The sequence below is a fragment of the Panthera tigris genome, chromosome A1 (assembly GCF_018350195.1).
Source record: "Panthera tigris isolate Pti1 chromosome A1, P.tigris_Pti1_mat1.1, whole genome shotgun sequence".
Lineage (NCBI taxonomy): Eukaryota > Metazoa > Chordata > Mammalia > Carnivora > Felidae > Panthera > Panthera tigris.
Genome location: NC_056660.1, coordinates 93,365,377 through 93,378,988, shown reverse-complemented (window position 1 = coordinate 93,378,988; position 13,612 = coordinate 93,365,377). Strand labels below are relative to the sequence as shown.

Here is a 13,612-nt window from a genome sequence, read left to right as displayed (position 1 = left end):
TTTGGTTTCGCTTTGTTTTTGTTTTTTTTGTGGGTTCTCTGTTCCTTTGGTCTGTGTGTCCCTACTCCAGTCTCCTCCTGTTTTTTTTTTTTTTAATTTTTTTATTTTTTAAAATTTTTTAATGTTTATTTTTGAGACAGAGAGAGACAGAGCATGAACAGGGGAGGGTCAGAGAGAGAGGGAGACACAGAATCTGAAGCAGGCTCCAGGCTCTGAGCTGTCAGCACAGAGCCCGACTCGGGGCTCGAACTCACGGACCGTGACTGAGCCACCCAGGCGCCCCTCCTCCTGTTTTAATTATTGCAGCTTTGTAGTAAAATTCAGAGCCAGAAAGTATGAGTCCTTCAACTTTATTCTTTTTCAGTGTTGTTTGGGCCCTGAATACAGGGCACCTTGCATTCTCGTAATGAATTTGAGAACTGGCTTTTCCGTTTCTTACCAAAAAGGCTATTGACATTTTGATAAATATTACATTGAATCTGAAGATCATTTTTGGTAGTATTGACTTTTAACAGTGTTAAATCCTCCTTTAGTGAGCATCCATTTACTTAGATCTTTCATTTCTTTCAGCAGTATTTTGTAGTCCTTGATCAGTTTAGTCCCAAATATTGAATTATTTTATATGTCATTGTAAATAGAATTGATTTCATAATTTCTTTTTGGATTGTTTGTTGCTGGTGTATAAAAAAACCTCACCATTTTTTTTTAATTTTCTTTTTTTAATGTTTATTTATTTTTGAGAGACAGAGACAGCATGAGCAGGGGAGGGGCAGAGAGACAGGGAGACATAGAACATGAAGCGGGCTCCAGGCTCTAAGCTGTCAGCACAGAGCCCGATGTAGGGCTCGAACCCACGAGGTGTGAGATCACGACTGAACTGAAGTTGGACACTTAACCAACTGAGCCACCCAGGCGCCCCTAGTTTTTTGGTTTTTTTTTTACCGAATCATTTTAACAGCCATTGGGGTTAACATATTTTATGTTGTTAATGTTTAACAAGAGCGCAAGTGGGGAGAGGGGCAAAGAGAGGGAGGGAGGGAGGGGGAGAGAGAGGAAAAGATGGAGGGGGAGAGAGAGAGAGAGAGAGACAGAAAAAGAGAGAGAATATGAATCCCAAGTAGGCTCAATGCTCAGCACAATTCCTGATGTGGTGCTCGATCCCACAACCCTGGGATGATGACCTGAGCCGAAATCAAGAGTAGGATGCTCAACCAACTGAGCCACCCACGCCCCCCAACATATTTTATGTTTTAATCTAATACATTGTTCTTCTTGACACTCAGATTGTACCATTTTTAGCCAGTTGAAAGCTCCTTCATGTTGGCTGAGTCTTTTGGATATGACCTTGGTACAGTCTTTGACAACTTTCTGAAAGCAACCATTTTTAAGCATCTTTAAATTTTTTAATTCTTACGGATATCACCATAGCTTTAACTGATTTTTAAAAAAAAAATTTTTTTATTGTTTATTTTTGAGACAGAGACAGAACATGAATGGGGGAGGGTCAGAGAGAGGGAGACACAGAATCTGAAGCAGGCTCCAGGCTCCGAGCTGTCAGCACAGAGCCCGACGTGGGGCTTGAACCCCCAAACTGAGAGATCATGACCTGAGCCAAAGTCGGACGCTTAACCGACTGAGTCACCCAGGTGCCCCAGCTTTAACTTTAACTGATTTCTTGACTTGTCTTTAGACATTATCTTTGATTCCTCACATGAAAAATGAAGATTTAGCCTTCCTTTTTTAAAACAAATTGTTACTGGTTATTTATTTTTTAGTTCTGAACCTTTTCCTCTTTGCACCTTTTAATTCTGTCATAGTACCTTTATTTTTATAATGTCAAGTAACATATTTTATTCAGCAACAATAATCACATATTTTATGTTTTGCCTGTAGGTTGATTACAAAATTTGAAAACTAAAGGGATGGCCCAGTCTGTTCAGTGTCCCCAACTTTTGATTTCAGCTCAGTTCATGATCTCATGGTTCATGGGTTCAAGCCCCCATGTGGGGCTCTTGCACTTGACAGCATGGAGCCTGCTTGGGATTCTCTCTCTCTCTCTGACTGACTGACTGACTCTCTCTCTCTCTCTCTCTCTCTCTCTCTCTCCCTCTCTCCCTCTCCTCTCTCTCAAAATAAATAAATAAACTTAAAAAAATAAAATAAAATTAGAAAACCAAGAATCAGCACTTACTGTGACCATGTAAATATTGTTTATTGCTGAACCAAGTACAATGTTAAGATTATATAGTTTCTTCTTTTTATGTAATGACCTATATGCCACTTGATGGAAAATGTTTCTAGCTGGTGGATTTCTTTTTTAATGTTTACTTTTGAGAGAGAGCGTGTGCATGAGCGCATACAAGCGCAAGTGGGGAAAGCGTGGCGGGGGGGTGGGGGGGTGGGGGGAGGACAGAGGATCCGAAGTGGCTCTGTGCTGACAGCAGTGAGCCCAGCCCAATGTGGAGCTTGAACTCAAGAACCATGAGATCATAAGCTGAATTGAAGTGTGACACTCAGCCAGCTGAACAACCCAGCCCTAGTTGGTGGATTGTATAGTCTCTTTCCTTACATTGTATTAACTAAGTTAAAAGAGTGAATAAGTATGTTTCTTATTTGTATCATAATTGTTCTAGGCTTTGTTTTTCTTTTGTTGAGAAATAATGCTGCTTTAATCACTAATATCTTGTATGGCTCTCTGATTTATTAACATACTTTCAGCTGCTTTGTGTCTTACAGAAGTTTTTTGAACTCCCTTGCTACTACTCCACCCCCACCCCATTCATGGTTTGATTTATTCTTTTTTTTTTATTTAATGGGATCTTGAGAGAGATCACAAATACATGTCCTAAAACTTAAAGCTACATAGTTGTTTTTGTTTTTTTTTTTTTAACGTTTATTTATTTTTGAGAGAGAGACAGACAGTGTGAGGAAGCGAGGGGCAGAGAGAGACGGAGACACAGAATCTGAAGCAGGCCCCAGGCTCTGAGCTGTCAGCAGAGCCCGTCATGGGACTCGAACCTGCGAACCGCAAGATCATGACCCGAGCCGAAGTGGGACACTTAACCTACTGAGCCACCCAGGTGCCCCAAGCTACATAGTTTTTTTGATGCTAAAATTACACTTCCTGATTACAGAGCTTTAATTTTTTACTACTCTCAAAACTGTCCATAGCACCTGGTTAATAATTTCTGTTGCTCTTTTTTGAAATATTTTTGGTTTAAGTTACTACCAGTATATAACAAAGAGCCTACCATAAGAATTGTAAAAGCCTATCATAAGAATTAAAATATGGGTACATAAAATTGCACTTTTTAAGATGACTGATTAAGGGGCGCCTGGGTGGCTCAGTCAGTTGAGCATCTACATTTGGTGGGGATCCTAATCTCGTGGTTCATAGGTTCAAGCTCCGCATCTAGCTTGCTGCTCTCAGCCTGGAGCCTGCTTGGGATCCTCTACCCTCACCCCACCCCCACCCCCACCCCCGCCCTGCCGGTCTCTCTGCCCCTTCCTCTCTCTCCCTTTCCCTCCCTCCCTCCCTCTCTCAAAAATAAACATGAAAAAAATATTTTTTTATGACTGATTAAGTTGAGCAGATTGGGAAAGTTGTGACTTGAACCTAGCTGAATGTGATGCAAAGAGATGAATTGGGTGTGATTCAGAAAATGTAAATTGTGAGTAGGTCAAGGAAAGGAGAGTAGTGATCAGATGATAAAAATGATAATGTGGTTAACTGATTCTAAGTGCTCAAGTCTCCAGAGGCCTGCTTTAAGAGCCTTAGCTAAACAAAAGTGTATTTAATTGATGTGTATCTGAAAATTGAGCCAAGGTCAATATGGAAGTTGCATGCAGTAAATGTATGTTTGTCCTGTCATTTCAGCTTCTGAAAATTTTTCAGTACACTAACTTTGAGAAAAATAGAAATTACATCTTGTCAACTCAAGATCGGCTCGTGGGAGGATTTGCCAAGTGGCCAGATAGTCATCCAGGTAATTGTGTATAGGGCTCTAGAACAATTTTACTTTTGTTTGTTTCTTGAGTAGATAGATCTTCAGGCATCATTGTCAGAAAGGGCATAAGATAGAAAATTTAGCCACAGTTGTAAACTTAAATAATAGTTTTTAAAAAGGTAAATTGTTTAAGTTTGGGTGAAAATGTATCATGTTGAGGGGCATAAAGGAAAGTTTGGGTTATCAAGATGTGTTGGTATTGTTTGTCTTTTTTTCCATTTCATTTACCGAACTTTTCTTTCGTTTGAGGCAGTAAGGCAGATGGTCTGAATTGGCCCTGTCAGTAATAGAGGATCATTTGGTCCGTCCAGAATCTAGCTGCCACTAGAGCTAAGTAGAATAAATGCCTAAATCCATAAGGGAACCGGTTCTTATTTCTGTTCAGAAGGCACTAAATCAAAAATCTCTAATCCTGAAGTTAGGTGTCCCTCACTGTCCAAACTGTTTTCTGAATTTTAGCAGATTCAGGTTATTGTTTTTAGAAGAATATTTTGCTATTCAAACTCTTGCCATTCATTGTCTAAAACTCAAGAGCCACATAGATTCAGACAATGTGATATTTATCGTTTTCCAAACTCAGGAATGACGAAGTAACGAACAAAAAGATTCTTGTATTTAGTAAGTACAGTTGATCCTTGAACCACACGGGTTTGAACTGCACCTGTCCACTTATAAATGGAATTTTTCAATAAATATTGCACAGTATTGTAAATGTATTTTCTTTTTATTATTACTCTTGTTTATTTTGAGAGAGCGTGCATGTGCGAGAGCAGGCAGGGGAGGTGGGGGAGACAGAGAGAGAGAGGGAGGGAGGGAATCTCAAGTGGGTTCCACTCAGTGAGAAGCCCGACTCGGGGCTCAATTGCATGACCGCAAGATCCTGACCTGAGCTGGACGCCTAACCAACTGAGCCACCTAGGTGCTCCCCTTTTTGTTATTTTCTTAATAACATTTCCTTTTCTTGAGCTTCCTTGATTAGAAGAATATAATACATAATATGTAGGACATACAGAGTATGTGTTCACTGACTGTGTTACCTATGAGGCTTTCCTGTCAACAGTAGGCTGTCCGTAGCTAACTTTTATGAGAGTCTAACTTCTATGTAGAGTTTTGACCGCACGGGGTGTCAGTGGCCATAACTGCTACATTGTTCAAGGGTCGATTGTACTTTCAAATGGGTTCTTTAGAAATAACGAATAATCTTTATTAGTAATGACATTTTTTTAAAAAATGTAGATAATTCTGCCATTTCCCAAACCTAGACAGATTTCATTCTAAGCTGCATACTCTGATATAAAACAGCCTGCTCAGTTACTCCTCAGATGCCACCTACAGGCCCCTCAGACCCAGCCTGCCAACTGAGCCTGGTCTCTGTGCCCCACCCCACCTCAAAGCTTGAGTGGCCCCAGGCCAGGTTCAGGCCTACAGTTCTGCAACAGTCTTAGTATCATAGTCTTCCTGCTTCTGGTCTAGTCCTCCTCACGTTGACACTGTGCGTGCGTGCGTGCGTGTGCACGTGCTTAAATGACAGGGGAAAGGCCACAGCTTTCCTCAGACTCTCAAAGCATCTCTCATGCAAAAAAGGTTAAGAACAGGGCGCCTGGGTGGCTCAGTGGCTCAGTCAGTTAAGCGTCCAACTTCCGGCTCAGGTCATGATCTCACCCCGCACCAGACTCTGTGCTGACAGCTTGGATTCTGTGTCTCTCTCCCTCTTTCTCTCTTTCTCTCTCTCCCTCCCTCCCTCCCTCCCTCCCTCCCTCTCTCTCTTTCTTTCTTTCTCTCTTTCTCTCTCTCTCTCTCTCTCTCTCTCTCTCTCTCTCTGCCCCTCCCCCACCCATGCTCTGTCTCTCTCTCTCAAAAATAAACATAAAAAAAATGTAGACATCAGTATATATATTTTTTTAAAAAAGGTTGAGAACATCTAATCTGAACTCTTAAATCCATTAAAATCATCCAGAGACTCTTAGCTCCCTGAGTGGGTTCTTCCGCATGGCCCACAAGGGCCCTCCTGAGATCTGGCTCCTCTCCCACCTCTAGCGTTATTCTCCAGGCCTGCCTGCCCCTCCCCATTATGTTTTCACCTGTAGCAAAATTACTCTATTGACAGCCTTCCCAAAAGTCAGTTTGAAAGTTTGTTATAAATAATTCAGAGCATTATGGATGAGTAAGTTAATAAAATATTAGCTATAAATATATGAAACTAGATACAAGGAATGATTGTTTTTATAGCATTGCAGTAGAACCATGGTTTTTATTATTAGTTTAGAATCTCTTCAGCTCATCTCCATTAATAAAACTGCTATAGTCAGAATATGTACTTGAATGAAAATAATAAATATGGGGCTCATGAAATCAGACTTTTGTACCTGAAGCAAGCAGAAATATTTCCTCACATTCTCACTTACCTGTATTTTCATGCAAAATATGTTTTGTTTGTTGTTTTTTTTTAAGTTTATTTTTGAGAGAGTGAGAGAGAGCTGGGGAGGGGCAGAGAGAGAAAGAAATCCTAAGCAATACCACTGATGCAGGACCCAAACTCATGAACTCTGCGATCATGACCTGAGCCATAATCAAGAGTCAGACATTCAACTGACTGAGCCACCCAGGCACCCCCAAAATATGCTTTCTTTTTAAAAAATGTACAGTGCTTTTGATTTCTAAAGCAAAAGAATATTTTTTTCCAGTTTTATTGAGAAATAATTGACATGCATCACTTTGTGAGTTTAAGGCATACAGCATTATGGTTTGATTTACATTTATGTGAAATGATTACCAGAATAGGTTCAGCTAGCACCCAGCTTCTCATGTAGATGCCAGAAAAAAAGAAGAAAATAATAAAGGGCAAACAGTTTATTTTGTGATGAGAACTGTTAGGATTAACTACCCTAACACATTTCCTGTACATCGTACAGCAGCCTTGGCTGTAGTCCTCATGTTGTACATTACATCCCCAGTACTTACTTATTACTGGATGTTTGTGCCTTTTGACCACCTTCCTCCAATGCCCTGCCCCAGCCCCCACCTCTGGTAAGCACAGGTCTGATGTCTTTTTTTTCTAGGAGTTTGGTGTCTTTCTTTTTTTTTCCTTAGAGTCCACATAGAAGTGAGGTCATACAGTATTTGTCTTTTTCTGACTTATTTCACTTAGCATTACACCTGCAGGGTCCACTGATGTTGTCGCAGGATTCCCCCTGGTTCTTTATGGCTGAATCAGGTTTCGTTGTATATATACTGCAAGTTCTTCATCCATCTGTCAATGGAGTGTTAGGTTGTTTCCATATCTTGGCTCCTATAAATAATTCAGCCATGTACATTGGGGTGTCAACATTAAGTTATTGTTTTCATTTCCTTTGTGTACACCCTCATGAGTGGACTTACTGGGTGGTGTGGCAGTTCTGTTTTTAATCCTTTGAGCATCCTCCATACTGTTTCGTGGCTGCACTGATTTACACTCCCACCAGCAGCGCAGGAGGGCTCCCCTGTCTCCACATGCACACCAGCATTTGTTATCTTTTCTCTCTTTGATGATGGCTATTATAACGGGAGTCACATGGCACTGTGGTTTTAATTTGTATTTCCCTAACGGTCACTGTGTCCACTGATGTCGAGCATTGGTTGGCCTTTTGTGTTTCTTCTTTGGAGAAATAACTATTCAAATCCTTTGCCCATTTTTCAGTTGAGTTGCTTGGGTTTTTTTTTCTGCTGGGTTGTATGAGTTCTTGATTTGTTTTTATAAAGGGAAATAATATTTTTAAATTTGGTATCTGTAGGTGCATCTGTGTGGCTCAGTTGGTTAAGTGTCCAACTCTTGATATTGGCTCAGGTCAAGATCTCATGGTTGTGGGCTCTGCACTGAGTGGATCCTTCTTGGGATTCTCTCTCTCCCTCTCTCTCTGCCCCTCCCCTGCTTGTTTGTGCATGCTCACTCTCTCAGAATAAACAAGCTTTAAATAATTTAGTATCTAACCATAGCTATAAATATGTTACAGTATTACCTTAAGAAAACAGAATTGATGCCATTATTTTTCATCAGGACCTGAACTATTTTGACAAATAATGTACTATTTTAACAAGTAGGAATAGGGAAATGACAGTATCTTAGAAAGCATTTCTTTTTTTTTTTCCTATTAAATGTTTGCTTATTTTGAGAGAGAGAGCACGCGCACGCAGGAGAGGGGCAGAGAGCGAGGGAGAGAGAATCCCAAGCAGACTCTGCACTGTCAGCACAGAGCCCAGTGCGGGACCCCATCCCACGAACCTTGAGATCATGACCTGAGTTGAAATCAAGAGTCAGATGCTTAGCTGACTGAGCCACCCAGGTGCCCCTGGAAAGCATTTCACACATAAACCTATTTGAAATACATTTTGAGCATTTACAATAAATTTTTAAAAGAAAATTCTTGAAGCTTTTTTCTAGCAGTCAGTTGCTAACTTTAACATTTGTGTAAATACTTAAATTTAATACTTTGTACAGATGTGGTAAAATGTCTCCAGAACTTGTACACTGCAAAGCATAGAAAGTCTTTGTATAATAAATTGAATTTATCTGGAAGACCTATTCACAGAGCCTTTAGGAAAATCCTTTTTAACAAGTCTTTAAAATTAGCTTATTCTTGGTTCTAGTAGATTTAGTAGGAGATTTGACACGAAACAATTTTATATACATTTACAGAAGAAAAGGATGAATTTTTATTATGAAGAAACTATATACTTCAGCATCTGACATGCTTTAATACACATACAGATCAGGAAGTTTAAAAAATTTTTTCTCTTTGAGGTTTGAAACAATTAAGGGCTGATTCATTGGCTTTTACAAAAATCTTTTTGAGAAAAAATGTTTTATTTTTATATTACGTGGAAAGTAGAAGATCCTATTTTATGTTACTCTGGATGGGTTTTGTTCCTCTTTCAGTTGCATTTTTCCCTAGAAAAGTTCCCTCATTTTTAGACCATAAAAGTTTCCTCCTTTCTAGACAAGTTTTTAGAGTAACTATAAGGAAAATTAAATAGAACAGGGGAAATCAGATTTATTTTTTGTGGTCTGAAAATTAGAGAAAAGCGAGCCAGAAGAAACCTCAGCAGTCTGTGAAAAGACATTAAAGAGGATTGATATGGGCCTCTGTTAGTAGAATAACTTTTTCACTGATAACTTTGAGCACAGCTGTCATTCCTGTTTTGAAAAGTAAATGATATGTTAGTAAAACATTCTCTTTAATTCTTTTGACAAAAGTTTGAGTCGGGAAGGTGTTTTTGGACATCCATAGCTCTTGAGGCCATAAATGATGGCTTGACAGCTACAAAGTGTTTTTTGTAGTATTCCCATAACTGCAGAGCTCTGGGCTCTTCAGGGTCCATATAAGGCTGTCCAGCAGGCAACAGCCATGTGATTTCAGTGGCCACGTGAATGGAAGAGGGCCAGTGCCCCCTGAAAGATGGGCACCAGTAGTGAGGCCAGTATAAAAGAAAGGTTATGGTATTTATAACCACATAGAATGTGAGTTTGTTTTTACTGTCAGGTCAGACATTTTTTGAATGACTGACATTCCCCTAAATAGGAAAACTAAATATGGTACAGCATTCCAGAACGGATTATTTTGTTTAGGCTTCTTTCACTGAACACAGTATTGAGATAGTACTTACTGGTTTAGGAAATGTCAGAGGTACAACGTAGTAGGGAGGAGTATTGCTACTTACAGTCACAGGGTTATTTTCATTTTTAAGGAAATTTTTTCCTTTTATGATACACAGTTAAAGCCCCTTGATTCTGTTTTCTGTAGTAAGTGAAAGGGAAAACCCACTAAGTGAGAAGTCTTGTAGCACGGCTCCTCTCCTTGGTGTTTTCATCACAGAGGATGTTGGGAGTGTCACCTCCTCATTTGAGAACTCTTTACCTTTGTTAGTGGTATTTTCTTGAATAAAATATCTGATTTTGGTCATCTTTTTTTTAACTGGTGTTTTCAGAGATTGAGAAAGCAAATGTTTCAAGAACTACACTTAACATTTTTCTAAATTTAATTGTTATGGGCTCATAGGTATGTCGCTGTAATACTTTGCAACATATACAAATAAGAATGCCTGTTGTGATTAAAATAAAAAAAATGCTTTGTTTTCAGACGCTTTACATGCATACTTTGGGATCTGTGGCCTGTCACTAATGGAGGAAAGTGGAATTTGCAAAGTTCATCCTGCCCTGAATGTAAGCACACGGACTTCTGAACGCCTTCGAGATCTCCATCAGAGCTGGAAAACCAAGGACTCTAAACAGTGTTCCGAGAATGTGCACATCTCCACGTGACTGACTTCCTTTGGGGGGTGGGGGGGAGGCAGGGAGTTTGTAGCATAACTGTAGCTCAAGGTTAAAAGCCATGTATAACCAAGTGTGCTCTTTTCTTAAGAGGTAGAGTCTCACAGTCAGATTGCGTGCTGATGTCACTTTGGAATATGGTCTTGAGCCAGTAACCTTTGGACTGGGTTTCAAGAAAATCTTTGTTGAAGTTTGAACCACAGTGGACTCTGTTGTGGTTCTTAAATGTTTATACTGTATTTCTAAGAAGTTCTTTGGGCAAATTAACTGTATGTATGTAGGTTATCTTTTTAAAAAAAACTCTTCAGTGCGAATTGTATCATACTGTAAAATGGACACAAATCTTCAGAACAAGTTTACAGTTCACAGAGCGTTGATAATCTGCCGGTGAACACTTAGTGATCATTTGAAAAGCTTGCCAGCTGATGGTAAAAAATTGCTTTAATGAATGAAGTATTTAGGATTCTTCTTTGAAAACAGACGATTCCATAATTTTTAAAAAGAAGAATGACTTATTTTGTCTTATTAAGTAAAGTGTGCCAGTAAATGTACGTGGCCTATATAAATGAAATTAACTTCATAGCAAGGATGAATAGGCTTAACTAATATAGTAATTTTCTAAGTGGACATTGATTTAAGAAGACTATTATGTAACTAAGGAAAAAATAATTTAACTGTATGTGATTGTGAATGAGAAGGTTTTGTGCTATGTGGGTCACTTATTTAGATGTTGCTGGAGTGAATAACAGGTTTGATTTTAAGTTCATTATTAGTTGCTTTTCCTTTCTGGGGAGAAAACAGTCATCTAGAAGGAAAGACATCTAGTGGTTTTGTTTATTTTTCTGAAATATGTGATATTGTAAATTATACTTGTACTTTTATAACAGAGTTATTTTTAGCCATTTAGATTTTTTTTTTTTAGTTTGTTGCCTCTAGTGTGTTAGTGGTTCTGATTTCACACTGACAATTTTCTAATTTTTTCAAAGCAAATAAGTAAAAATCTCAGTAAAAAACCAGAACCACTAAAGTAGATTTAATGGTGCAGCTCCATACATGGTCATTTATATTTTTATATTTTCAGGTAAGTGGAAGGGAAACGTTCTCTTTAGGGGTTAAGGACTGGGATTTCGCTTTTGTTCTTTCAGTTTTGTTTTCTTCATTCTTTGAACTACCTAATTGTAAAGGAAATGGCATAATAACTCATCTTCATTCGTGACCAGTTTATCAATAAATCACTTCCATCACTGTTGTTGAATGACGTTCAAAGATGTGAGACGAGTACCGAAATGGAGAAGATCTCTTCACTAAAGAAGCTGGGTTTAAGTTAAAGTCGTGGGGATTATAAATGTTGAATTATTCTGCAACTATCAGTACAAAAACTAAATTACTAGCATTACTGTTTAGGAATTAAAATATTTAAATTTTAATTTATTTCCTAAATTGGAGGGAGAAATACTCTTAAATAATGGTCCTTCCAAAGGGAAATCTGGTATATGCTTGGAGAAATGATTCATTTGTAGTTGGCGTGTTTAGTCTTAAACCTCACCTTGCCAAAGTCAACTTTATTATGTTTTTAATTAGAAATAAAATCCATTTTCTGATTGTGGGGAAAATATAAGCTTAACAAGAGATGTTATCTTTCGATGAGTTCTTTCAGTTGCTACTATTTAAATCCTGGCAAATTAAAACATCCCCATCTCAAATTAAGTCACTTCCTAAACATTAGGAGTTAAAATAGCATATATGATACGGCTTTAGATCTGTTACAAAAAGCCTGATTGCTTTTTCTGAATTGCCATCAGTGGTTAGAAGGTAAGAAAGTTAGTAATAATGGTAACTGTATTTGTAAATGCGAGGGAAGTCCAAGTTTAAAAGTGTTTCATAAAACTATTAAGAAGTATCTCCTAGCTCCTTGTATAATTTAATAGCATAAGATTATAAATTACATTATGATTCTGAATGGGGCCTTTTTATGAAAACTTGTGGCCCAGAGGTGTTTACCTTCCATAGCGGCGTGCCGACCGAAACAACCCAGTGAACCTACAGAGAAACTACTCCTGTTTCTAAATAGTTATTTACAAGAAGAGTATAAACTAAGCGATAATTAATATTTCACGTATATGCTTTGTTCCTTAGCAGTGCTATTACGATGAGCAGGGAAAGAGGAAGTCCACAAGAACTCTGTTCCCTGTGTTCTGCCCCTACCCTGAGTATGGTATTTTTCAGATGTTGGTAGAAGCTTTGTTTAGAGCATCTGCAGGAGAACAAGATTCATCAGGTCACACAACACCATTCAACCTATTCATCATCTGCAGTGTCTTTAGATTTGACCTACACTGTGTGTGTGTGTGTGTGTGTGTGTGTGTGTGTGTGTGTGTGTGTGTGTGTGTGTATTTATCAGATCTTGAAATAGCTATTCTTTAATTTCAGTTCACATAGAGGTTTTGATTACAGTGGTAGATAGTTTGGAAATGGTCGCACCTGATACTATTTGAGAGTCAGTTTAAGGAGGTGCTCTGGAGTGTGATGAGTTGGGTTTAAATCCCAGATCTGCCAGTTCAGCAGTATGATCTTGGACCCGGGAGTGGGGGGGACTAACTCCTGAGGTTATTCAAGGATTAAATGAGATAATGCATATAAAGCATTTGGCATAGCACCTGAAATCCAGTAAATTTCTAAGTATAATTTCTGTCACAACCATCATAAAATGATTGTTACTGAAATCTCTTCTGTAATAGAGCTTTCACAGGGGTTAAGCTCCAGGAAGATGACAGCAATAGTGTACTTTCTGAGCCTTAGCATAAGAATACAGGGTAACCAGGATAGCCCCAGACCCCGTTCTACAAAACTAGATGACAGTTGTCCCCATGACCCTCAAGAGTGAGGCAAGCAAGGAAGGACAGACCACTGACCGACAGATAGTTTCGGCGTCTGCCTGTGGGGAAGGGGAAAAGCAGGCAGCTATTTGCTGACAGCACGGTTTCTTGGCAGCCTGGCAGGGGGCCTGTCACCAGAAGCAGAGACTGGCCAGGCTCCTGCAGGTTCCCTCCGCCGGTGGGTGTGCCAGCAACGTAGTGAGCTGGGCCCCGGGGCTGTATATGTCTCAGAACTGATGACACAAAGCCTGGCACAGGGAGAAACTGCTGAAAGTAGGATTTCAGCTGGACAGGACAGGTATCAGAGGACAAGGAAAAGAGAAAGTCCAGGTCAGCGTTGAGAAGGAATGTCACTGGTGATGTCCTGTCGATTACTTTCTCAGAATGAACAAGAAGCTTTAGGACAGGAGCTAAGAAAAATCCTA

General features: G+C 39.2%; 1 protein-coding gene across 1 annotated transcript in view; it reads left to right on the top strand.

The window, feature by feature from the left end:
• Positions 1–11,077, top strand: part of PGGT1B (protein geranylgeranyltransferase type I subunit beta) — a 62,177-nt gene extending 51,100 nt beyond the window's left edge. Inside the window, exons 8-9 of the mRNA XM_042982515.1 lie at positions 3,878–3,986; positions 10,121–11,077. Coding sequence (XP_042838449.1) covers positions 3,878–3,986; positions 10,121–10,302 — 291 coding nt within the window. The 3' untranslated portion in view covers positions 10,303–11,077. The remainder of the gene's footprint in view (positions 1–3,877; positions 3,987–10,120) is intronic.
• Positions 11,078–13,612: the final 2,535 nt, after the last annotated feature.